The sequence below is a fragment of the Opisthocomus hoazin genome, chromosome 11, assembly GCF_030867145.1.
Source record: "Opisthocomus hoazin isolate bOpiHoa1 chromosome 11, bOpiHoa1.hap1, whole genome shotgun sequence".
Classification (NCBI taxonomy): Eukaryota; Metazoa; Chordata; class Aves; order Opisthocomiformes; family Opisthocomidae; genus Opisthocomus; species Opisthocomus hoazin.
Window position 1 is genome coordinate 23247498 of NC_134424.1, and position 25500 is coordinate 23272997.

At 40.2% G+C, this 25500-nt stretch overlaps 1 protein-coding gene across 1 annotated transcript in view; it reads left to right on the plus strand.

Moving 5' to 3' along the window:
• Positions 1 to 25500, plus strand: part of NUP210 (nucleoporin 210) — a 67653-nt gene that overhangs the window by 26697 nt on the left and 15456 nt on the right. Inside the window, exons 12-29 of the mRNA XM_075432564.1 lie at positions 154 to 309; positions 3351 to 3549; positions 4923 to 5068; positions 7526 to 7747; positions 9011 to 9184; positions 10339 to 10531; positions 10887 to 10993; positions 14323 to 14427; positions 14563 to 14664; positions 17414 to 17542; positions 18217 to 18344; positions 19255 to 19390; positions 19714 to 19776; positions 20418 to 20597; positions 22001 to 22081; positions 23254 to 23385; positions 23603 to 23761; positions 24633 to 24724. Of these exons, the coding sequence (XP_075288679.1) occupies positions 154 to 309; positions 3351 to 3549; positions 4923 to 5068; positions 7526 to 7747; positions 9011 to 9184; positions 10339 to 10531; positions 10887 to 10993; positions 14323 to 14427; positions 14563 to 14664; positions 17414 to 17542; positions 18217 to 18344; positions 19255 to 19390; positions 19714 to 19776; positions 20418 to 20597; positions 22001 to 22081; positions 23254 to 23385; positions 23603 to 23761; positions 24633 to 24724 (2504 nt within the window). The remainder of the gene's footprint in view (positions 1 to 153; positions 310 to 3350; positions 3550 to 4922; positions 5069 to 7525; positions 7748 to 9010; positions 9185 to 10338; positions 10532 to 10886; positions 10994 to 14322; positions 14428 to 14562; positions 14665 to 17413; positions 17543 to 18216; positions 18345 to 19254; positions 19391 to 19713; positions 19777 to 20417; positions 20598 to 22000; positions 22082 to 23253; positions 23386 to 23602; positions 23762 to 24632; positions 24725 to 25500) is intronic.

Below are 25500 nucleotides of genomic sequence, written 5' to 3' on the forward strand. Positions count from 1 at the left end.
AGGTGTTATTTGGTTTGTATTTCCTCAATAATAGCATTGCCATTGCTCAGTGTGTCCCTGGTTTTCATGCGAGATATTCAAAGGCTTGGCAGCTAAGAAAGATGAGAACCATATACTTTAGAAAATATTTGAAAGACTTTCTCTCTATTCTAGGCTCATGGTGGAAGTGGAAATTTCAGCTGGTCCTGTTCTAACCAGGCAGTTGCTACAGTGACAGTCAAAGGATTAATGACAACTGGAAGTGATATTGGCATCAGTGTTATTCAGGCAATTGATGTTCAGAATCCGTTGCATTATGGTGAAATGAAGGTAAGACTCTTACTTTCCCTGATCACTCTTGAACATGGCTTCTGGAACCAGTGATGAAGCTGAGAATGCCATAGGCATTCCCCTTTCCAAAATGTTCTCAAGAGATTTCCCCGCTTGGCCTGTGGCAGGTTAAGCGCTCAGTTTCAGAGTTTGTGCTTCTGAGGATTAAAGTGCTTTCCACTGCATTAGCTTTAGTCCTGTTTTTGCCCCTTCCCAGCTTCCTTGGCAAGTCTGTTTCCTTGTTGAAAGTTTTGAGTGCAAGAAGGAGATAGTAGTTTACTACTGGCCTGGCCATCTGAGCAGACAAGGCAAACTAATAATGCTCTACAGGGTAAGAGGTGGGTGTTTCCCCTCGGTATAAAAGGATGAGAGATATCATCACGATGTGCAAGGAAATTCCTGCCTAAAGAAGTGGCTGAAATGCTATACAGTGCCACATAATGAACCTGGATACCAAAGCTGGCCAAGAAAAAAAATTATCCTTTAGGTAAATAAGGAGAAAATGGGAATGAAAAATACACCTCCCAAGAGGGATTTTGTGGTCTCTATGCAAATCATACCCTATTCTTAGGATCTGGTCAGTGTGTGATATGGAGTGAAGAAAATACAGGAACAGTATATGTAATGGCCTCACAGGAAAGAGTGTGCAAAGACAGGTGAAGAAGGTGCTCTGGTTAACATTGGTTAACACTGTAAATCTGCAGTCTTAAGTATTTTTCTCTAGAATCTTACTGGTTTGAAAATACCTCCTTGTGTCCCTTAGACACAAAAAATTTCTTTAATGAACCTGTGTCAGTGCTTACTGTCTGTCAAGCTGTGAAGAACTGCCAGACCTGTCACATGACACAACAGAAACTAAAAGTACGTCCTACTGTGGTGTATATTCGCGGCTGTGAAGTAGTACTGCTCTGCTCCCTTCACAAATTCGGGCATTTTCATATGTGCTTTAACTCTGTTCCTTTTGCAAAGAGCTGAGCATTGGAATGGAAACCTGACAGAGAAGAGGAAATTTGCTCCTGACATCAGTAAAACTAAGAGATAGTGTACCAAGCACGTGTGGCTGAGCTGGGATCCAGAGGCTGTGTTTGTCTAACTAGCATGGTCATGAATGAAATAGGCTTGTTTACGCCAAGCGGATCCTACTGAGGCTGGCAAACAACCTCCCTCCATCTGGCTACGGCTTGGTGAAGGTGACGGTCTTTGTTTCTAGGGAGCATAGGAACTGATTTAGGAAGCACGCATTGCAAGCCCTGGGGCAGTGCACCTTCCTGCCAGGGTACATGCCTGTAATTTAGCAACTGGTAGGGAACAAGCTGATTGCATCAAATATATACATACATTCGCTATACAAAATATCTTCTAATTTTTAAGTATTCCCATGTGCAGCACTGCACTGCTGTTGCACCAAAGTCCCTCTTGACAAAAGTGTTAAAAAATGTGTTTGGTCAAGACTGCTAAGTCATCATCTGTCCCATAATGAAGAGAGCGCTATGCAAGCAGGTATCTTTCCTCCTTTTTTTTTTTCTTTTTTTTCTTTTTTTTTTAGTATTTGTCTTTTGGGAAAGATCTTTCTAACCAAGGTTTACTTCGAACAACTGCATCTACTAATGCTGGGTTCTTTGAGGGGCAAATGAGCTCGGGGTTTTGTGCTCAGATTATTTATGTCAATTCTACAAAATGGATTTGAGAGGTACTAAGTTTCATGCTTAAAATAATGACTTAAATGCTTAAAATAAAGGCACAAATTAAAATTCTTGCAGAATTTAGTGTACAGACTTGCTCTGAAATTCTTCTCTGGACAACTGAGGATGCTGCTTTTTAGCAGTGCAATGGATACCGGCAGGAGATAGAGGAATTAAGATTTTCGGTTATAACTTTGTATCCTCAAACATAAGTCAAAGCCTGAAGACAGAAGAAATGTTTCTCCCCATATGAGCTTTCAGAGCAGTGTATTGCACAGTCTGAATAGGTTATTTTTGAATGCCTTTGTTCTTGTGTTAGTAATTGCATTCTGTGTAGAATAACTCTGAAGAGTTTGAATTACTGACCTCAGTGAGCAAGTTGTAAGAGCAGTTAACTATGTTCTACAAGGATCACAGTTTTAACTCTGTACCCTGTGGTTCCATAGTCTATCCTGAAGCTATTTGCGGATGGTTAGCTAGTTAAGATATTGGAAATGAAAAACTTTGATCATAGTGATTGTTACAAAAGATGCAGTTAGTCTGTGGTGGATTCTTTAGCATTAATGGAAAAAGTAGCAAATCAGAGTAAAAAATAATACAGTTAAGACTTGTTCATCAACATACCAGCTACAATAGCATGGAAGATCTATGTCTGCCGGTCTTATCTTTGAAAGTAATCCTTTTGATTTCAAAAGTATTTCTCACATAAAGATCACTTTTGAAGCAGAAAGTTGTTAGAATAGTAGATATTTGTTAACTTATTTTAGGTTTCTGACATGCTACCGCGGGGAAGTGTTGAGTCCTGGACACCTTTAAAAATATTTTGCCAGCAGAAACACAAGAAAGAAGAAAAAGCCATGGGGGAAACGTTTGGGCCGTTAGTTACCTTAACTTCTGCATAGCTGCTGCTGCAAGCGGTGGAGGCCGGGGAGCCTTGCTAGCGACGTCAGGTCTAGCTCAAACATTTACCATGGGAAGGTCAAGGTTGGATACTAAATCTGCCCCAGTTGGTAGTAGTACCTCCTGGAGATATCCTGCAGCTTAGTCCACACTTTAAAATCAACAAAGCGGAGAAGAAAATTATAGAAGCAGCAGTAAAACGATCACCAAACTAACGTGAGCTTGGACAGGCTTTTCCTGGCCCTTTGTGGTGCCTTTCTGCGGCAGGTAAACACAAGAGCAGTGTTGAATCTGAAAAGAGCGGTTCTCAGCCATCAGAGGGAAGTCAGCAGGTAGAAGTATATGAGAGGGCTAACTAAAGTAAGGAGAGAATGTTGAAGTCTATTTTTCTTCTTTTCTGGTACCATTTTGTGGAGTTGTGTTCATACGTCTCTGCCCTGTGTTTCTTTCCTCCTTCAGGTGTACGTAACTGAGCCTAGTGGGATGGAGTTCACACCGTGCCAAGTTGAAGCACGTGTTGGCCAAGTATTGGAGCTGCCCCTGAGGATTAATGGTCTAATGAATGTTGAAACGGGCGAGACAGTCCCACTGAGCGACTGCTCACACTTTGATCTGGTTGTGGAAGTAGAAAACCGTGGTGTGTTCAGGCCACTTCAAGGTGATTTGACCCCTTCTCTCTTTGGAAAGTTAAACTAACATGTTATTAAGTCACACATTTCCTTTAAATCACTATTTCAGTTGCTGTGTACAGTATTCCCAGAGAGGTGCTTAGCTTCAGAGGTGGGGGTCAGAGCAGTTTGATTTTGAGGATGTATTTACTTTTTTATGCAGAACTTCCCTTTGATATTTTTGATGTTTTGAGCGACTGTGAAAGTGACCCTGCTTCGGCAGGAGGGTTGGACTAGATGACCCACAGAGGTCCCTTCCAACCCCTACTATTCTGTGATTCTGTGATAATTATTTTATTGGATGCTATGTAGTCTTCCGTATGTCTTTCTACTGATTTAGTGTTTTTAACACACTCCTGTAACAAAGCTGATGGGTTTTCTCATAACAGGGGTCCACATATACTGTGTTTTCAGGTAGCACTGAAAGACTTACGAGAACACTAAGATTAATAACTGCTTTGCCCAAATTGTCCTGCACTAATTCCAGTTCTGTAAAGATACTGTTCATTGTTTGCTCACAAGGACCTAAGACAATCAGCTGCTTAAATCTTGCCAAAGCTCTGTCATCGTTAAGGTCATTGCTTTGACATATGCCTCTTGTCGGGTTTATCAAGAGTATGGAGTATGCATGCTATCTTCAAAGATTGCCATTAATGTTGCTGGGCTAAGTGGACATTGAGCAATGCGCTGATTCCCGTGTCCACTGAATTCAGTGTGTTATTCAGATGTACTGTTATTTTTTTCCAAGTTTCACTTGTATGGAAGCTTTTTCCTGTGCTATTTAGCCAGTAAAACCAGTCTGCATTGTACCATCTGTTTGCCTGAGAGGCAGCTATTTTAAAGGTTGCTATGTAGTATGCTGTTGTACAGTTTGTTTTAAAAGAAGAAAAAAATAGACCCCTCCCGAACCCCCAAATGTCCTCTAAGCAAGCAGAGAAATTTCATGAAAATACCTTACCTTCAGCTACAGAAATGATGTATTGCCTACAGGTTGAGTTGTTTTGTGCAGGAAAGCTTGTCTAAGCAGTGTGACTTATTTGTGCTTAATTACAAGCCAGTTTCATTTTAGAACAGCAAGATGAAAATATTCACTAAGAGACAGAAGTTATATTAGTTTGTAATAAAGACTCATGTCCTGTTTAGGACAATGTGAAAATAAAGACATTTGTGAGACATGGATACTTCACTAGGTGTTGAGTTTGAGATGAAAGACAGCAGTGAGTATTTTTACCCATTCGGTTGGAGAACACATCTGTACTCTGGTGGAAATGCTTTTGTTGAGAAAAGCCGTGCTGAATTTGCATTAAAATGCCTGGATATTTCTCTCCAGTACATATTTATATATTTTTAATTTATCTTACAGGAAGGCTTAAGCCCACTGCTGATTTTTGTAGTGGAGTCAGAGTGAAAGCTGAAACTCGAGGATACACAACACTTGTTGTTAGTTACACCCACGGTCATGTCCACCTCAGTGCTAGCATCACCATTGCTGCTTATCTACCATTAAAAGTAAGTCTGGTTTTGCTGTTTCCAAAGCAGTCCATCAGTTAAAATGACTTTAAATGACAAATCGCGAGTTGATATTGTGTGATGAGTATGTTTAAAAAAAAAAACTATGTGGGTGGTTGATTCATCTCTCCTCCGAGGAAAGACTGAGGGAGCTGGGCTTGTTTAGCCTGAGGAAGAGAAGGCTGAGAGGGGACCTTAGAAATGCTTCTAAATATCTGCAGGGTGGGTGTCAGGAGGACAGGGCCAGACTCTTTCCAGTGGTGCCCAGCGACAGGACAAGGGGCAATGGGCACAAACTGAAGCAGAGGAAGCTCCAGCTGAACCCGAGGAAGAACTTCTTCCCTCTGAGGGTGACGGAGCCCTGGCCCAGGCTGCCCAGGGAGGCTGTGGAGTCTCCTTCTCTGGAGATATTCCAGCCCCGCCTGGCCGCAGTGCTGTGCAGCCTGCTGTGGGTGACCCTGCTTGGGCAGGGGGTTGGGCTGGGGGACCCACAGAGGTCTCTGCCAACCCCTGCCATGCTGTGGGATTCTATGAATTTTTTAACCCTTTCTCTGTGGAGCATATATATAAGTAGAGTTTGCCTACATGGGCATTGCAAGCCAACTGTAGAGGAGCGAGTAGTGTGATAGTGAACTAACAGATTGTTGCAGCTTCTGAAGTGGAAAGTGAATTTGATATCCTTGCCCATTTTTCAGACTTTTGGCAAGAGAGTCACAATTGCTGTCATCTGAAGAAATACGCAGGACAGTAATAGGACTCGATCGTCACGTGAATGAGGATGTATATCTTGTTTTGCCCAGCACACCTGAATTAATAAATTACTTTTCAGCAGACTCTAGATGGGGTTGAAAACTATGTGAGACTCAAATCGTTTGTTTCTTGACTGTTCATTTTACTTGATTAAAAAATGGTTTAATAAGGTCATAAGGGGGCAGTCATAATTCTGTGTCCATAATTGCAAATGAGAGTAGTCCTAGCTTACGATTTCTGCTTTCATAGAATATAAACTAATTTTTGCAAGAAGGCAACGCTGATTTGCCTATATGGCAGTGAAAATGTATGGATTTTCTCTACAAATGGGAGAAACATATTTCACTGTTGGACAGTTCACTAAAGAAAATAGGAAGAAAGAACTTGAGTACAGGTTTCATGTCTGGAAATACGAAACAGTATGCTTATGCTACCCTCATCTTCAGAGATCCAGCACTGAATCTGCAAAGCTGAAGTCTAATACATTTGACCATAGCTTTTTCCCCCAAATCTGGAACAAAGTTTGTACAAATCATACAAATCTGTGACTGTAATGATATTTTATTTTTTGAATGTGCTTTTCTGTCAAAGATCTTCAATAGTTGAGTATAATTCTTTGTAGATGCTGAGACATCCTGAGCAAAGTGTGTAAACTTTCCTGGTTTTGGCAGCCCATGTGAGACAGAGACATAGTCCCTTCGATTAGGAATGTTTCACATGTGTGTAAGTGTAGAACAGTGATTTCCACATGCTTTTCCCTCCTTTCTGTAGAATGATATGTATTTGTAATGCCCAGAAATGAAGGGCACAGGCATTTTTCTGTCAGATATCTATTTAAAAACTAAAAATTATAACACAAAAAGTGGAAGAAAGATAAACAGGAATCAAAAGGCAGGCAGACATTGAACACTAAATCTCATAGCTTCAGAATGAGTCTTCACGTTTTATACTGCGAATATAACCAGGGAGTGAATGGGAGGAGAGAGGAGCATTTATGTCAGCGCTTCCCATGACTTCTGTCTCTTCATACGAAAATGCACCTGTGGAAAGGATTGAACCGTCCTTTTTGTTAGCTGCTATTTCTTTTTTACTAAACTCCTGAGTAATATGATGTTGTGGAACACCAGCTACAAATGGTTATTGTGTATTAAAATGTCAGGTTAATTTCTGTGATGATAAACAGCACAGGCTGTCCCAGTGACGCACATCAATGTAGAATTTATTGTAGAGATTTGAAGTAAGACTTGTGTAGGAGAATAATTACATGCACAGAACTGCGCTGGAGAAGCACTGTCAAGTGAAATGTTTTTTTTAAAGAGGAAAATTTCATTTATTTGGAGTACTGTCTATTTAAAAAATTTAGTAGAATACTTGCTCTCTAAATATGCTCAGAAGAGCATATTCAGGGTCTTTTTCTTGCTGTAACTCTTCATGGAAGAGATGTGATTAGAATGTAAATAAAACTTTTCATTGAATCCATGGATTCCAGTGAATAAATCTGACTGGACAGAATCCCTGTATGTGATACTAATTATTTTGGTACAGCTCTGTTCTTAAATAACCATGCTTACAAACCACTGTAGGGGGAAAAATCGTAGCCTAATTGAAATAATAAATATAATTCTTCCTTTAAGAAGGTTCTTTTGCAAAGTACAACCAAACTATGTGTAAACAGAATCATTAATTTCTAACTGTCGTTCATTACAGACTATTGATCCTCCATCTGTTGCTTTAGTGACTTTGGGTTCCTCTAAAGATATGATATTTGAAGGAGGACCTAGACCATGGGTACAAGAACCTTCAAAGTTCTTCCGGAACATCACTGCTGAGGATGCAGAAAGTATTGATCTGTCTTTATTTGGACCTCCTGCATCACGAAATAATATCCAGCATTGGGTCAGAGTATCTTGCAAAAGCCTGGGAGAGCAAGTAAGTGCTGGAAGGTATTTGTGTTGTCCTCCATCAAACACTGAGCTAAGGCAATTGAGAACAGGCTTCAGACAGGTTTATGACACCATATACCTTTTATGTAACGGGTAGTTTTTATAATAAGCGAGTAAAGAACTTGGGTAAGTACATAGTTTATGCACTGTGATGCTGATACAGGTTTTAGAGTGAGCATTTCATAACATTATGTTATAAAGTGGTTTATGATGGGTTTATTGCAGTATAAAAGCAACTCAGAAACCTGATGTTGTAAAATGTGTTAAACAGATCCTAGTAAGTGCAGCTTCAGTTTGCATAAGTAGGATCATAGCAGAAGGTTACTGCAGTAAACTGACTTTTCAGTCTGACCTGCTCCTCTTAGCCAAATTACCTTCCAGTGTGATGCTGTCTAGTCAACAAATGATAACCATATGAATTTACTGCTCTGATATTTGTGTAGTCTTTGTGATAGTGGCTGTCGTTGTTTTCCACCTGATCTAGTTTTCTCCAACATGCAGAAGTGATTTATCCTGCTTTAGTCACCCTGCCCGGTTTATAAAGCATTTAGCTTTGATTTATGTTTTTCTTCTGTAATTCTGCAAGGCCTAAGCATTTTGATGTGGTTGCCAAATTGGTCAACACGTTTCCTTAGTGGACGCTGTACAAAGTGTAGCTATTTCTGCAAGTGCGAATTCAGGAAGGAACAAACTTTTTTGTTGTCAATGGCTCTGCATGTATTGGCTGGCTGTCCTCAGTGTTGTCCAGATACAAATCGCATCTGTACGGGTGGATAAGGCAGGTGATGAGAGCTACCTTAGCCTGCTGGGATAGTCTTCTCTGTGTTTACATCCACTTTGTTTTGTTGAATGCTAAAAAATAAATGTAAAATAAAACGTAAGATGTTTTTAAACACACTGACGTGGCTACAAATACTGTTCTGTTCTCACTCTGCAAGGAAAACACCTGCCTGTTAGCATTTTAAGTTACAAAAGATTTGTTGCTTGACTCGAGTTTGATAGTAACAAACATCAGCACCTAGGAAAAGTTCGCAGGAATAGTACTTTGATAATGGTATAGAACTATTCTTGAAATATGCACCTCTTTTTACATCTTCCTGTGTCTTAATGGTGCTGCAAATCCCCAAGAATCATATTTTTGCGTGTTCATTTTGACTTTAGAGTGTAACTGAGATGTATGCAATAGAATATGCCTGAACCCAGTAGTCCTGTTCTCTCTCCTCACTTGTCTGTCTTCATAATTGTACAGGTTATTGCCTTAACAGTTGGAAACAACCCCACAATCACCAACCCTTTTCCAGTGGTTGAGCCTGCTGTTGTGAAGTTCATCTGTGCTGTCCCTTCACGACTCACTTTGACTCCTGTTTATGGAAGTCCTCAGCCTGATCTCTCCTGCCCTTTGCTACAACAAAACAAACAAGTGGTAAGCGTGAGGAGTGACAGGAAAATAATGTGTTCTTAAGACTTAAAAATCAGTGTTTGGACCTCCACACATGAAATAAAGCATCTGACTTCCTACAAGAGTAGCAGTAACTCTAGTGGTGTGGGCCACTTCTGCAGAAGTAATGATCACCATAGGAAACTCTCATTCAGAGTCTGTAGGTAGATATTGTCTTGAGATAAACGTCTTTTTTTATTTAAAAGTAAAAAAAATGAGGGAGAGGGTAAGTTTTTCCGACTGCTGTTTCTAAGAAAAGTACTTTTTCCCCTATACAACTTAATTCTAACTATTCCACTGAGTGATATGGAGGCAGATTTTACCATACACACATTATTACATGAGTGTACATTTGTGAGTGTCTGATTAGTAAAGGCACAAACAGTGTGGGTGTGAAGATACCTGTGTAGGCCTATACAGGCAGTGTTGTTCAGTGATGTCAGATGTATTCAGCTTTGCGAATCTGAGCCATGATAAATGGGCAATGCATACATGTAGGTTATCAAGCATAAAGAGCTTTCTTCTATATCCCAGTGAGTTCTGTCACATGTTGGCTGCTGAGTAAATTGTGTGTTTTGTCGTGTTAACATTACCAGGCAAATATAAAAGTCATCCTGCTTTCATAAAACTGCAATGCGTATGGAGTTGGTGAATCATATTAAGTAACTGCTATGTAATAACAAGACGAAAAGGACTTTTTTGCGTATTAGAAATCACTTCAGAGTTCACCTGTTTTTCTAGCTCCGTTATATGTCAGTTAGACTACATCAGTGCTATCGCTAATGCATTTCACAAGATGAACATTAGAATTTTGCGCTATGTCCTCTCACAAATAGCAGTATTTTTCCTTATTAGTTTAATACCAAAGATGACGTAGTTGAGCTGTGTGGTTCAGTTTTTGTTTAAAGGTAATTCACTGGCTAACCTCATACCCACCCCACCCTCCCACCCCCCCAAAAAAAACCTGTGCAGTTGAAGTACGGCTTAATGACTTTGCATTGATGGCTCATTTTAATGAACATTTACTCGTGTAATGAGGGTATAATAAATCTCATGGAACTCAACATACATTTTTTTCTTTTAATGATTAAAAAAATCCTCTTGCATTTGTTCCATTCAAAGTATTCATTCTTTTTCAGGTTCCTGTTTCAAATTATCGCAATCCAGTATTGGATTTGGCTGCGTATGACCAACAGGGCAGTAGATTTGATAACTTCAGTTCTCTTAGTGTTATCTGGGAATCCACAAAAATGTCCTTAGCTACTGTTGAGCCTGATATGCCAATGGAGCTGACTCTGAAGGAAGATGGAAACGGTCAGAAGAAAATGCACGGTACAAATTAGTTTAAGTGACCATTTCATTATTTGAAGAAGGTTAGGGTTAAATCTAATTTGGTAATGTCCGAGCTTGATTAAAGACTTTAGTGTGATCTGCAGTTTGATTTTGATTTCAGCTATTTCTCAACATGCATTTTGAGTGTGCACTATTAAAAAAACCAAAAAAAAACCCCAAAAACAAAAAAAACCCAAACAAACCAAACCCACAGATAAACCAAGCCCAGTGCCTAGAATCTGTCTTGAGAGAAAATCCTTGTCTGTTTACAATGATAATGGAAGAGAGTAGCAGTGCACATTTCATCTTTTTCTTCCCCGTTACTAGATTTATTGGACTTTTTGTTTGTTTCTAGGCTTACAAAATGTTCTAGTTCATCGTGAGTCTGGAACAGCTGCCATCTCTGCAACTGCAACAGAATACCAGCAATCCCATCTGAAAGCAGCTAAAGTAAAAATACCGGTACTCAGAACTCAGTTGCCATTTTCTAGTGATGCTTAATGTATAGTGTTCCAATGTATTTATTTCCTCAGTGCATAGTAATGTAGAAACAAGGCACCTCTGTAGATGATTCTGAAGACAGATTCATACCACAATGTTTTTTAATGTTCTTGGCTTTTCCTGCTTTCCTCTGCACTACATGCTGCTATCCATATCAAATATATCCAATTCCTTTTGTTTTTTCTTTTCCCACCAATCTGGGCAAGGGGATTGCAAAGAATTGTTTCAGTTGGTTTTGTTGCGATTTAGGTTTTCTAACAAATTGGTGAAGCTGTGCTGCTTGTCCTTCACTAAAGCAACCATGTGCTTAGGTGCAGCTGTCATTGGGGAAAGCAAATATATTATTTCCACTGCAAAACTGGGTAGAAAGGTTCTGCATGAGCAAACCAAAAGCTGGCTGATATCCTCCTATGGACCATATGGGCTCTGACTAATAACTTTTTTCTTTTTTTTCTTTGGTCTCGCATCGATCATACAGAAGGGAGAGACTACTCGTTTGTACAGTGCCAGTCATAAGCCTAGGCTCTAATTTTACAAGTCATTAACCATTCCCTGAAATACTTTAGTTTGTGGATACTCAACATAGGTAAGAACAACAGCAAGAAGTAGTGATGATGAACAGAGACGGCAGATGTAAACAGATGGCAATTTTCTGTTTGTGTCACTTTTTTAACTGAATATAAAGGCAGGTTTCAGCCTATGGAACAACTTGACACACATAGCAACTGACTCTTAAAATATCCTCCTTCGCTGAATTGGAATTCTGTTTAATTTTGCAAAGCAAGATGTGTGTGTTGAATATAAGTGGTTGTGAATCATGTACCATGAAAGCAGAGTTGAGACAAAGAGTAAAATACGGAGTTAGAGGTTACAGTATTTTTAATTCAAAGCAGGTAAAAGATGGGCACTAGTAATGTGAAATATCCTATGGCCCAGATTTCTGTCAGTGTGTCACAGGTTTGTCATCTGGATGGTAAATTTATTTGGAAGATGATCTGTATTGCCAGTTGGCTCTTGTGTTTTCAGTGAAGTTTCTAGTCTGCTTTTGTTGGGAAGCATGGTGTAGATGCATTTCCACTGAAGAATTTAACTATAACATATCAAAATTGCTGGATTAGAGACACAGTTACTTTGCCACCTAAGCTGGTTGGTTCTGTATCTTTTTTTCTCATAAGAAAGTTGAGATATCATAGAATCATAGAATCGCTTGGTTGGAAGGGACCTTAAAGGGCCATCTAGTCCACCCCCCTGCAGTGAGCAGGGACAGCTTCCACTGGATCAGGGTGCTCAGAGCCCCGTCCAGCCTGACCTGGAATGTTTCCAGGGATGGGGCATCGACCGCCTCTCTGGGCAACCTGGGCAAGGATTTTACCACCCTCAGTGTAAAGAATTTCTTCCTAATATCCAACCTGAATCTCCCCTCTTTTAGTTTAAAGCCATCACCCCTTGTCCTGTCACAACAGGCCTTGCTAAAAAGATTTTCCGTATCTTTCTAATAAGCCCCCTTTAAGTACTGGAAGGCCACAGTAAGGTCTCCCTGGAGCTTTCTCTTCCCCAGGCTGACCAGCCCCAGCTCTCCCAGCCTTTCCTCCCAGCAGAGGGGTTCCAACCCTCAGATCATTGCTGGGGCCACCTCTGGCCCCGCTCCAACAGGTCCAGCTCTGTCCTGTGCTGAGGGCTCCAGAGCTGGACGCAGGACTCCCGGGGGGTCTCACCAGAGCGGGGCAGAGGGGCAGAATCCCCTCCCTCTCCCTGTGCCCACACTGCTGGGGATGCAGCCCAGGGCATGGTTGGCCTTCTGGGCTGCCAGTACACACTGCCGGGCCATGCTGAGCTTCCCATCACCCAGCACCACGGAGTCCTCCTCAGGGCTGCTCTCCATCCCTTCATCCCCAGCCTGTATTGATACAACAGGATTGCCCCGACCCATATGCAGGACCTTGCACTTGGCCTTGTAGAATCTCATGAGATTCACACAGGCCCACCTCTCCAGCTTGTCCACGTCCCTCTGGATGGCATCCTGTCCCATAGGCATGTCGACCACACCACTCAGCTTGGTGTCTCTGCGAACTTGCTGAGGGTGCACTCAGTCCCACCATCTATGTTATTGATGATGATATTCAACAGTACTTGTCCCAGTATGGACCCCTGAAGGGCACCACTCATGACTGATCTCCATCTGGACGTTGAGCCGTTGAGTAATGTGTTGTAATAAGAACACTTGGTGTTCTGCTATCATTTTGTAATTTACTGTGCTCTGTTTTATTAAATCAATATGAAATATTCCTTCTTACATTTAGAGATAATTAGAAAAGTGAATTCTATAAACTTTGCCTGGAGTTCAGAGAAGTTTGTTGTGTTTCAGTGACACGTATATATACATGTAAAATGGCTCTGGAGTTCCCTTAAGTTCTAGTCTCTGTGTTTAAGTTTGAGAGGCATCTTTTTGGTAGTTGAAGAGCAGTTGCACATACTACTTCTGCTACAGTTACATAGGCTCATGTGTTGTTGCTTAAAATCAGGTAATTTGTCTGCTTTTTTTCAAATACATTTGAAATGGACTACTGTATTCTGATTTCATACTTCTTGCTTACAGAGAAAAACACAAATAAAAATCTAATAGATGATATATTAAGATGTCTTGATGGTTGTTCCATGTTAAAGTGGAGCATCCTATTATGTCATTAAGGAAAGATGGCGTCCTTTCTACATCAAGGAAATAATTCTACTAATTAGGTGAATTGGGTACATAATACTAACTTCCTCTAAAAACCATTTTGCCTTTCTAAGCTAATGTTATTATGAGTGAATGATGAAATTTGCATCTGGACCAGTGTTTATGTACTTATATTTAAGGAAGAACTTCTTTTAGTGAAAGAAAGAATCTATGAAGAAACCTGAGAAGATGAGCTTGAAGTAGAAGAAAACATTCTGTCTCTATGCTTTATTATTTTGTAGGAACTTATAATATGTCTCTGAATTAATATCCTATCTGTCTATGTCAGACTTGGTTAGCTGGTCCTGCTGCATCTTTAATGCGTGGGCCTCTGTGCTTTGCCTTGGTCAGAGGTGCAGAGTACAACAGCGTGTCCTGTGTGTGACCTTACCTGTGGAAGAGGGCTAGCAGCTAAGCCGGTTACTAGGTCTGGTGGACATTCTATTAAACTAAACGGCTCCAGCTCTGGCTCCTTGTTCATCTGCTTTAAGCATCCTTCCCTGCATATACAAGAGACTTGCACTATTTTCTGACTCTTAGTGTTTGCTGTAACAGCTAGAATTGTTTCTTTCAGTATGAACCTCTTCTGCCAGTGTCTGTCATTATTGAACTGATCCTAGTGGAAGATGTAAAAGTGAGCCCTACTGATGTCTCCATTTACAATCACCCTGATGTACAGGTAAGGAATTATTCTGCTACGTTCTAGCTGCAGGGGGGAAAACATCAAAAATTACATGATATGTGTAAGGATACCAGTTTTAGCAATGTACTAGGAAGATGCAATCTAATTTTGGATGCTTTTCTGGTTTTGCAGGCAGAACTTTTCATCAGAGAAGGTTCTGGATACTTTTTCATTAATACCAGTGTTCCAAATGTTGTAAGAGTGGCTCATGAGGTAACTCAAGGTATTGTTTTGGTGAGTGAAGTATTTTTTTGGTGATCTGAAGATCGTTCTGCAGTTTCATTGCTGTTGGTTGTTTTCCAGTACAGATGGTTAGAGAGGCAGTAACTGAATCTCGGACGTGCCCGCCTGTTGCACTCAAGCTTCAGGCAGGGCAGCTTTGCACTAGCAATTTCAGGTATAGGAAATTGTTTCAGAACAGTTGTGATGCATGCGTATACGATATCTCTGTACAAGATAAAAGCCAGTACTAAGTTGCTCTTTACCCATTACAGTTTTGCAGTAAAATGTTCCTAATTTCATAAACACAAAATGAAAAATAATGTGACAGAATTATTCAAAAGTGTTATGCCAAAGATTAATTAGTTTCTAGAATAATATTGGAATATTTGTTGTAGGCCAGTACTTCTGAAACCTTCAAATTCCTCTCCCAGTGCTATTTCAGAACATTTTGCTATTGCAGTGTTTTGTCCTGATTTTGTGAATAATAAATACTTGATTTCTCATCTCCATGTTAAGTTTGTAATGCCCTTTTCCCCTAGAAGATGCAACTAAAGTACAATTATGCTTGACTTTATCCAGGCTCAGGATATGAGATGCATTCTACAGTGAACGACAATAAAACTATGTATTGGCGTTGTAGCTTTCGTTAGGCAAGAACTGGAAGTGACTCAAGTTGTTTTAAAGCGTAGTCTTTACAGTTTTATAATTTACAGAGTTACCTTGTAATAAATAATGCTGAAAAGGTTGTGAAATAATGATGATAAAGGTGGATTTTTTTCATTGTTTAGAATAGGGAAAGTATTGGTGAAATATTTTGATTGTCTTTAGCTGTTGAAAGTATAAAGTGGGAATATTTTTCCAAATGAGCCAGTTAAGCACAGAGGTGGGGGAAAAACAGAAGAGATGAGCTTATTTTTGTACATTGTACGCTGTTTCAACTCTTAATAGTTTTTCAGTCAGATCTCCCTCATGGGTTTAGCAGTGCTTTCACTGATGTACACAAGATAATTTCAGAACAGAGCAGTGAACTTCAGTAGTGGAACAGTGCCAGCAAGATAGACTTTGTAAAGTACAAAAAGAGATTTATTTTAACTGCCTGTCAGATTAAAGGAGATAAAACTCCACTTTTTAACGCATTTAAAAACCATTTTGAAAAATACCCCTAACTCCCCACATTTTAAACATTTGGTAGTCCTGCATTCTGTGTTTGAGTTAAATCCCAGCATTGCCTATGGATTTTTCTTTCTGTGGAAGCCAGCAGAATGGCCAGTGTAGAGAATCAGCAAGTTGGCAGGCTGATGCCGTGGAGCCAAGTGGAGCCAAGTTGATACAGGATGATTTGATAGTAAACTATTCTGAGAAACTAAATTAAAATTATCTAGAGCAGTGATTCTCAGACTTTTTACTGGGGCTGCCAAGGATAAATTCTATACCTCTTACTCTCTTTTTGACAGAGCAGCTTTTCTGGACATGGGTGGTAGCATGGGGGAAGAATGAATAGTGGTAAACGGCAAAATGTACCGTATGCTAGGGAGCCACTGGAGACCTCACAGGAGGTGAGAATCGAGGAGGTAGCTGGGACAGGAACAGTTTTGAGAAGTTGTAGTAGCTCTTCTTTCTGTTTCAGCCCTCTGCTCCGGTAGCTTCTTTTCTCTGGTCTCCCAGCCCAAGCTGAGCTCCATGACATCTCCCACCCCGTGGTCATGCTGGCTGCCTCCTCCTGGCCACATCCCCTCCTCTGCTTTGCCCTCAGCACCTGCATTAGCCACCTGCTTTGGGAACTGCTGCTGTGCTGATAGCTGACATTAGAACTTTATATTCCTTTCTATTTTGAGGTAAGCGTGCTGCCCTCAAAGAACAAAATGTCAGCTCTTCCTGCTGCTCTGACGGCTAACTCCTGTAGTGCTGCCAAGTAATGCTGTGAATTGTATTAAATTCCTTTGAACTGGGGGCCTGGCTGTCCATCACCCCTTGTTTCAGAGTTCATAAGCCCGATGAGTGCATAGAATAGGACACCAAACGTCTGCCCTGTCTCTGGCCAAAGTGAAGGTGCCTGTGAAGGTAAAGAGAGTAGTTGGGATAGTCCCTGAGATGTGTGGCAAGGTCAGGCAAGTTGCAAGAGCACTGCAAAGGTGATGTGAGCAAGGTGTGGATGCACGACCTTGAGAAAGTGTGGGGACGACTTTGGGATTGGTGCCTAGTTCTGAGGTATTTGTGAGCAGAGGTCTTTTTCCTCATTGTCTGATTCTCGCTGTGTCCTGAGAAGTGTAACATATACGTTCTTTGTATAAAAAAAAATAATAATAGTTGTATCAAAGAAATACCTGATTTGTCAGTTGTCGTCTTACTTGGGAAGATCTGCTGCTTTATAAGCATAGTCTCTGTCCTTGATTTTTTTTTTTTCCCCTTATCACTTTGTTTTTCCATCCACTAAGAAAAGTTTCGTTGCTCTGAATGATTTGTTGTGGGTTTTTTGTCCTCATGGCAGAAGGAGAACAACAGGGTGCCAGACTGCTTGTAGATTAAGATACGTTAATTCAATTGCTGCCCAGAGGTTGTGCAGTACTTCAATAGTATGATACTTTTTACATACATTTTACAGCTTTACTTTTACTTTGGTGGAAGAATTATCTGCGTCTAAGGCTTGGAGACTTCTGCGCCCAGCTGTGTCTGCCCTGGAAATGATACAAATTTTATTCTGTGAATGACAGACAAATGAAAATAAGAAGTGCTATAATAGAGTTTTCTTTTGGCATTGCAGGTGCATCCTCTGCTTCCAGGATCAGTGACTGTAATGATTCATGACTTGTGTTTAGCTTTCCCAGCACCAGCTAAAGCTGAAATTTATGTATCTGATATACAGGAACTGTATGTCCGAGTTGTTGACAAGGTTAGTGGCTTTGAAACCAGTGTTACTAGCTGATCCAGATTTGCACCGATTCCTTGTGCTGATCATGAACACAAAGATGAGACATGTACAAGACGATACGATGTGGTGGTTAGGGCCCTCAGCTGCAGCTGTATGACCGTAGAGAAATAGTTTGATCTCCCTGTGTTTCTCTTTCTCCCTCCCAAATTTATCCTTTGAGCTTATAATTCTTTCAAAGTATGAAGTGTCTCTTACTTCATGTTCTGTGGGGCAGCAGTCTCAACTTCTGCATTTACGTGGCAGTGCTAATTCATAATTTATGTGAACACGCTAATTTACATTTCATGTTGTTTAAAGTGCATGAGAGCAATTCTTTTAGGAGTAGGTTTTGCCCCAAGGTCATTTTACATATGTCATGCTTTAAAAAATGAACGAAAATAAGTTACACAAACTAAGTGTTGATGTTTCTGGGTGTTTTAATTATGCCCTTGCCAGATGAAAGACCTGAATTCATTTATTTAATTTGACGCTAACCATAGCTGGCAGAGATTATTTCTAAAATCAGTGCTAATCTAACCCTGAGGCTTTATCTCTAATACCCTGCTAAAAGTGTAATACCAAATAAAATGGAAACGTTTATGCTAATAACTAAGGATAGTTTAAATGAAAAATGACTGAACGTGACTGTGTTTCAGGTGGAGATTGGAAAAACAGTTAAAGCTTATGTCAGAGTTCTGGATGACTCTAAGGAACCTTTTCTGGCAAAATACTTTGCTGTCATGGATCTAAAACTAAGGGCAGCGTCTCAGATTGTTTCGCTTGTGTAAGTTAATGGATTTTTTTTTTATTGATCTGCAAATGTGTTTAATGACAGAATAAACAAAAATCAACTAAAGGTATTGGCTTGGAGGCATGGTAGTATGCAATGACAGAGATTTTATTTTATTTTTGTAAAGTTCTAATTACCTGCTAAATGGTAAAAAATGGTTATTTGTAGGGAAATTGCCTAAGCTAACAGTCTAAATCTTGTTGACTGATGAATGGGACTGTATTCATACGCTGTAATATTTAATGAGCTTTATGCGTCTTGGAAGCGGTGACTTGGCAAATAATGTCAGGCGGAGAACTCTGTGAGGACGTAGCTCATGTTATCAAACTCATTCTGTCTGTTACTTAACCTTTTAGAAACAGGTAGGCTAAATCATCCCGTTGCCTCGAAGCTCCTTATTTCCCAAGCTCTAAATACAATGACTAAAATAATGGAAAAAAAGCTTTTTTGGGCTGTTGATTTTTAGTGTTGAGATGATCAGTAGCAATCATTCTGCTTTGTATGGGGAAGTGTGTGTGCGTGTTTGCGTCCACCATGCAGTACTGCTTGGCTGTAGCTGTCCCACTCCATTCAACGGCGTCATGGCATGTAACCAAGGCTTGTGCCACTATTGTCTGTACTGGTCAAATTGTTAGTGGGCTGCCTGGCAGAGCTTTGGTCTGTACCAGCCAACGCTCTTGTTTGATGTTCATTGCAGGTATTTCATTTTAAGATAAAACACAGGCTACAAAGAGGCATTTGATGATGTTACATGTAGAAATGTGATGGTTACCTTAATTTTGCTTAAGGCATAGTCACTTAGTCATCCTAATGATAAAACTGCTATGCACTAAGTCCTTTGCATTTGTTATTTATATAACTTATTCAGTGAACTTCTCTGTTTTAATGTGTTTCTTTGCTACAGCCCACTCGGTGAAGCTCTTGATGACCATACTGCTGCTTTTCTAGTGCACGGGGTGGCCATTGGTCAGACTAGTCTTATGGCAACTGTTGCTGACAAAAGAGGACAAAGAATCAACTCTGCTCCACAACAGATTGAAGTAAATAATTTCAGATAAAATACATGCTTAAAGAAAATCTAGGTTATGATAGAACAGAATAGTATGTTATAGTTAATTTATAGTACATTAATTAATTTGTGAGAAAAAGTAAACAGATTGTTCTGTCCAGAAGTTATCCAAATGCTAGTCTGTTTCAGATTTCATGGCGTTTTTTAACTGCAAGTGATGAGTAAAGTTTCTGTATGCTGAATTTACTGTGGTTAAGCAAGTGAAGACCCAGTTTTACAGCTGTATGTACTGTTTTGTGACATAATTTGTCTGATTGAAATAGCATGAACACAAGTATTCATATTTCTGTTTAGGTCTTTCCCCCATTTAGACTACTGCCAAGGAAAGTGACCCTAATTATTGGGGCCATGATTCAGGTAAGGCATCTTCTTACCTATTTTCTTTGTTTCTTTCATAATATCTATTTTAAAATAAAGGTTTAGAACTCATTTTTCAGGAGCAGATATTCAGCTTGGCAATTTAGCTACATTTACACTGAGTACTCCTCCTGACAAGAATAGTTTCATTCCTGAGCCACCTTCCATATTACTGTATTGCTGGATCAAAGGTTTCGTATGTATTTGTATCAGTGGAGTGTCAGCTTTTGCGGTGTTAAAGACCAGCACACATTTAATAAATCTGTCACCTCTATGAAATTACGCATAGTGGGCTAGGTCTACCAGCTGAAACACAGAGCAGAGCTGTACCATGTGTGGTGAAGAGAAAGTAAGGTAGGTTTTCTCTGAAACTTTCTGGGCTGGATGTAGCATCAGCCTATTACATTCTACGAAGCACATAGTTCACTTGTGTGCTTAGCTCACGTATTTCCCAGTCCACCACCATGCAAGGACCAGTGTGGAGGAGAAATAAGCCCTGTGATGCTCTGAGAAGGTTCAGACAGCTTTTCCTTGCTGAAGACATTGTGGTGCTGAGCACGGAAGGGATGTACTCTCTAGCATTAACGAGTACAAATATCTGATGGGTTAATTTTAGTTGTTCTGTGTGCTATTAATTATAGATCACTTCAGAAGGAGGCCCTCAACCTCAATCCAACATAATTTTCTCCATCAGCGATGAGAAGATTGCATCAGTGAACAGCACTGGACTTGTCAGAGGATTGGCAATTGGGAATGGAACAGTAGCAGGATTGGTGCAAGCTGTTGATGCAGAGACAGGGAAGCTTGTCGTGGTGTCTCAGGTAGTGTTTTATGATAGTGTTTGAGGCTGAAAGAGGCTCTCTAAATCATGGGTTTGGCCCAAAAAGGATGAATAGTCTTTTTGCATTAGTAATATTATCATGTGTGCTAGATTCCTGGTTTCCTTAAGGGGATGAAAAATCGGTGTTTCTTACTCCCTGGCCTGTGAATTTATGCATGTGCTGACACAAGTGATACTTTCAACAGGTAGCTAAATCTTGCTGTAACTTAAAACAAAGTTCTACTGATAACTTGGGGAGTTGTTATGAGCAGTCTGGTATCTTTAGAGTTGATCTATAAATCGAGAAAAGTGCATCTAAAGAAGCCTTTCTGAAACAGCAGAAGGTTGTCCTTGCCTGCATCGCCTCACAGTTTAGCAGCATCTTATGTCAGTAGAAGTCAGAAGGACACTGTTGCATAAGAAACGCTTTGTCTCTTAAGCTATAGGCAGGCTGTATAGAAAGCTGTCATTCCGTGCTGTGGTCTGAATCAGTCTACGAAGTTCAAGCAGAACATTCCTGATACTCCATCAGAATCTCTGTCCGTACAATTTCCTGCTAGCTGGGTGTAAGGTTGCTGCTGAGCAGGCCTATCAGGGAGCACAAGTCCCTGGGACTTGCAGGAGACTAAGAACAGTGGAACTTGGGCTAAGTCTTATGGCTCTTTGTTCGAGGTGAAGGCAGGACAGCTGCTGCACACCACAAAGCTCTGCTGCTAGAAAGATGTCACTGCAGGCCAAGAGGAGACAAAGTAATTTAAAAAAAAAAATCTAAAAAAAAAAAAAAAAATCTGTGCTTTGTAATGCTGGGGCAGCAGTCTGCCTTGATGCTGTGGCAGGAAGCAGGATGAACTTAAAAGCTAAATCTGCTGCCCAGTGAGGTCCAGGTCTGACCTTTCCTTCCCAGTGTACAGTAGGAATAAAATCTATCAGGAATGTCAGTTTATGTGAAGAGGAGACATCAGAGTATCACGTATGTCATCCTTTTATTCTTGATTGTCCTGTTTGCTGCTTACCATTCTCATTTCCTTCGAATAGTGTCGAGGTCTTCCTTTACCTGCTGGGGTTATTCATCCCCCTGCTCCTAGGGACCACTATGATCTAGCCCCTTGCAGTCTGTCACCTCTCAGCTCCATCATTCCTGTCATCAATAATTTTGAGCAGAGCTTTTATGTTTTTTGATTTAGGTAGAATTTTTAAATGTCTATCAATTCACAAAGTTAATGCTTTTGCAGTTTTTTTTACAGTCCTACTGAATTATGTCCATCTGTATTTTCTGTGATGAGTCACGTGCAAGTCACATGGTAATAGCGATTAAATAACGATAAAATAGTGACCGGATCCTGAAAGTGAAATATAGCTCCCATTTGACAAGTGCTTACAATGTCTCCCCTTCCTCCTTTTTAGGACAAAGTGGAAGTTGAAGTAGTACAGCTGATGGCTGTTAGAATTCGTGCCCCAATTACACGAATGAAAACCGGTACACAGGTTAGTTGATTTATGATTAGCTTTTAATGCCTTAAAATTTTAACCTGCAAGCTGTGACCATTCTGGTAGGTCGTCTGATAATACCACTCTGGCTCTCGGAGGCGTTTCCTGCTCTGGGGGGATACCACTGCTCCTGCAGGAATGCATGTGCTGTCAGTGGAGAAGCTCCAGAGCTGAACATATTAAAAGAGAAATCAGGACAAGTTTACCTTGTACACCAGACTGATTTTCAGAAATTCAGGCCCTGCTGAATGTATAGTATGTCTGCTATATCCAATACAACAGATAGTGTTCATATTATGTTTTAGTAAGTCTGTGTTATGAGAGTCTGTATTTCCCCTATTAGTTACTCATTGCAAAATGGCTGGTGATCCTAGCTCATTGGTCCCAGGTGAATGAATAGCTTTGAAAATTAAAAATAAAAAGCTGAAAAATTCCTTGTTTGTGTTTATATGTTATGTTGTCTTAATTTTTAGTTGGAAGGGAATGGGTGGAGAGGGACTTTTTACAAGGGTGTGCAGTGATAGGACGAGGGGGGAACGGCTCTAAACTAAAAGAGGGCAGATTTAGATGAGATATTGGGAAGAGATTCTTCACCATGAGGGTGGTAAAACACTGGAACAGGCTGCCCAGAGAAGCCATGGATGCCGCCTCCCTGGCAGGGCTCAAGGCCAGGTTGGATGGAGCTCTGAGCAACCTGGGCTGGTGAAAGGGGTCCCTGCTCATGGCAGGGGGGTTGGAACCAGATGAGCTTTAAGGTCCCTTCCAACCCAAACCATTCTGTGATTCTGTGTTTTCCAGAGCAGAGTTACAGGGAGATCATCCAGATGTAAAAAACATAAGAATGTATGAATTAACTAAGGTGAAGTGATTTGATGCTACAAATGGGGCAAAAGAATTATTGAACTAATCTTTTCTCATGGAAAACTGGTACTTGTTTTTAGTAGAGCATGTAGCAAATGAGAATAAACCAAAATTTACTTTTTACAAGTTGGTGGTTATTTGAGTCTTCTGCATGATAAATTCTTGCAACATACACAGCAGCCAAATCATTTTCTTCATAAGAAGTACCGTCTCTTGATCAATGAATTTCAAGTATAATTATGTGTGCTCTGTGGAGGTTTGGTTAGCATCCTAGAATTACCTAAGAAAGCTGGTTTTTCTGTTTCTAGATGCCAGTTTACGTAATGGGCATCACCGGCAGCCAGACTCCTTTTTCATTTGGCAATGCGGTACCGGGGTTAACGTTCCACTGGTCTGTCACAAAGAGGGATACTCTGGATATCAAGACAAGACACAGTGAGGTAAATTTTGTGTGTGTGTGTATGTGTATGTATGTGTACTTGTATGTATGTGTATCTTGGGAAAAGGAAACTGCCACATAATGGGAACTGAGAAAATATTGTTCCTTCCACTTACTCAAAATGAAACAGCTATTGTCAATGTTGGGTGTTGTGATTCCTCTGCATCAATGTCAACTTGCTCCAGGAATAAAATTTTAATCATTTTCTTCTGTCCAAGGCTTCTTTTCAGCTTCCTGCAAAATATAACTTTGCAATGGATGTTTATGGCAGAGTAAAAGGAAGAACAGGCTTGAAAGTTGTTGTGAAGGTCCTTGATCCTGCAGCCAACCAGTTTTACAACATGGCAAGAGAACTGTCCGATGAAATCCAAATTCAGGTATGATGATGTTCGTCACAGTTAATGTTTTAATATCTCTTTCAGAGCTGAATTAAAGTCTCTATTTGATGAAGTCAAGAATTTGAAATGCGAACGAGTAGTTCCAGCTTTGAGCCCTTACTCTTGTTTGTATAACATTCTGCTGTTTAGAAACCTCCAAGTGCCCCAAGTTTTGCTAAGGTTTACATTGAACAGTCACACGCTGGTGTGATGCCTGAAGGAAATTCAGGAGTTAGTTTTTGTTGTAGACCCCCTGAAACTGAGGTGACTTGTCTTGTGGATAAGCACTGTTAGAGCTGTAAAAGAACTTTGCAGCTGTAGTTCCCCTCTGCACAATAACACTTCTTGTCTGTAGTGCTTATCATACGTGTCTAAGCAAAAGCATGTTAATTTGGATCAGGAATTAGCTTCTGAAAGGAATCTCCTGGTTGTTCCCACTTACTGTGCTTTGGGGGAGCAGTTTCAAAGTATGTGAGCTGGATTCCTTTAGATGGAACAAAGCTGGGAAATGTGCTTGAGGGGTGCACCTTATGTGGGCATTCAGTTCATGGGCTTAGATTTGGGGGAGTCTAAAGTAACGTGGGTGAACATGGGGTCTCCAGCACCATTTCACTTGACAAACCTGCTTTTTTCATACTGCTTCAGGCTATGGCTCTAGCCGTAGAAATGAATGCTCTTCAGAATAATTTGTGTAAGATGCTGCCATCGTCGAATATTAATTTTTAATTTTCTGGTTTTTTACTATATATTATACAAGGTAAAAAAAAAAAAGCATGTTACAGTTTTATTTGAGTGTTTTTGTTTTGAAGGTGAAATAACTGGAAATAGTTGCTGCACACAGCATTAGGCTAAAATGCCTTTTGTTTTCCAGGTGTTTGAAAAACTTCATCTAGTCACTCCAGAAGTAGAAGCAGAGCAGATCTTAATGTCACCAAATTCCTTTATTAAACTTCAGACAAACAGGTTAGTGATCAGTTTTCATACTGTGGTTTGTGTCAACAGTTTATCAAAACTGTAAAGCAATTCTTTTTGAAGTAAGCTGTTTCAGTCTTTGAAAGAGTATCGCAGTACATCCATGGAATACACAGCTTACCTGGTGATTAATAGTAACTTATCTGTACTCTCAGGCTCTGTCAAATCTTGTATTAGTTAGGTTGTAGCTAGAAAGTTCGTTCAATATTTGGAACTTTAGATCCTTATTTTAAAAGATGCTGACTCAGTTAAAGCAGTAGCCTGCTTCCACTAGAGTTTTTTTTTATGGGCAGTCAAGGCTTTATGCAACATACTTCTCGGTATTTCTTATACAGAGACTATGACTAGATCTGGAGATTAAAATGTCCTTACCCAAATGAGAAGCCCTTTTTACAGAGTTTGTTTTTGAAGGCTGACATTTCAGACTCATTTCAGGCTTGAAAATTGGTTTTCCTAGCATGCAAATCGGCAGATATAGACAATAGGACATATGCTGAGGGCGAGGCTTCTAGATGCATTTACTGTTTAGGGGGAGGTCACTGTTAGTTTCAGTGGAGCTCTGATGAGCATGGTCATTCAGCATCTGCTTTTGAAACAGTTATTTAGGAGCCCTGTCATTTGTAGTCACTTACTAATGTGGTTTTGCGATCTCTGCTGAGCCGTTTTTCTGATTAATTAGTCATTAAGTTGCTAGATACCAGTTTGTACGTTTCCTTGTCCCATTATCTTCACTATCCGGTGTTGAAGCCCTTCTGTCTGAACTCTAC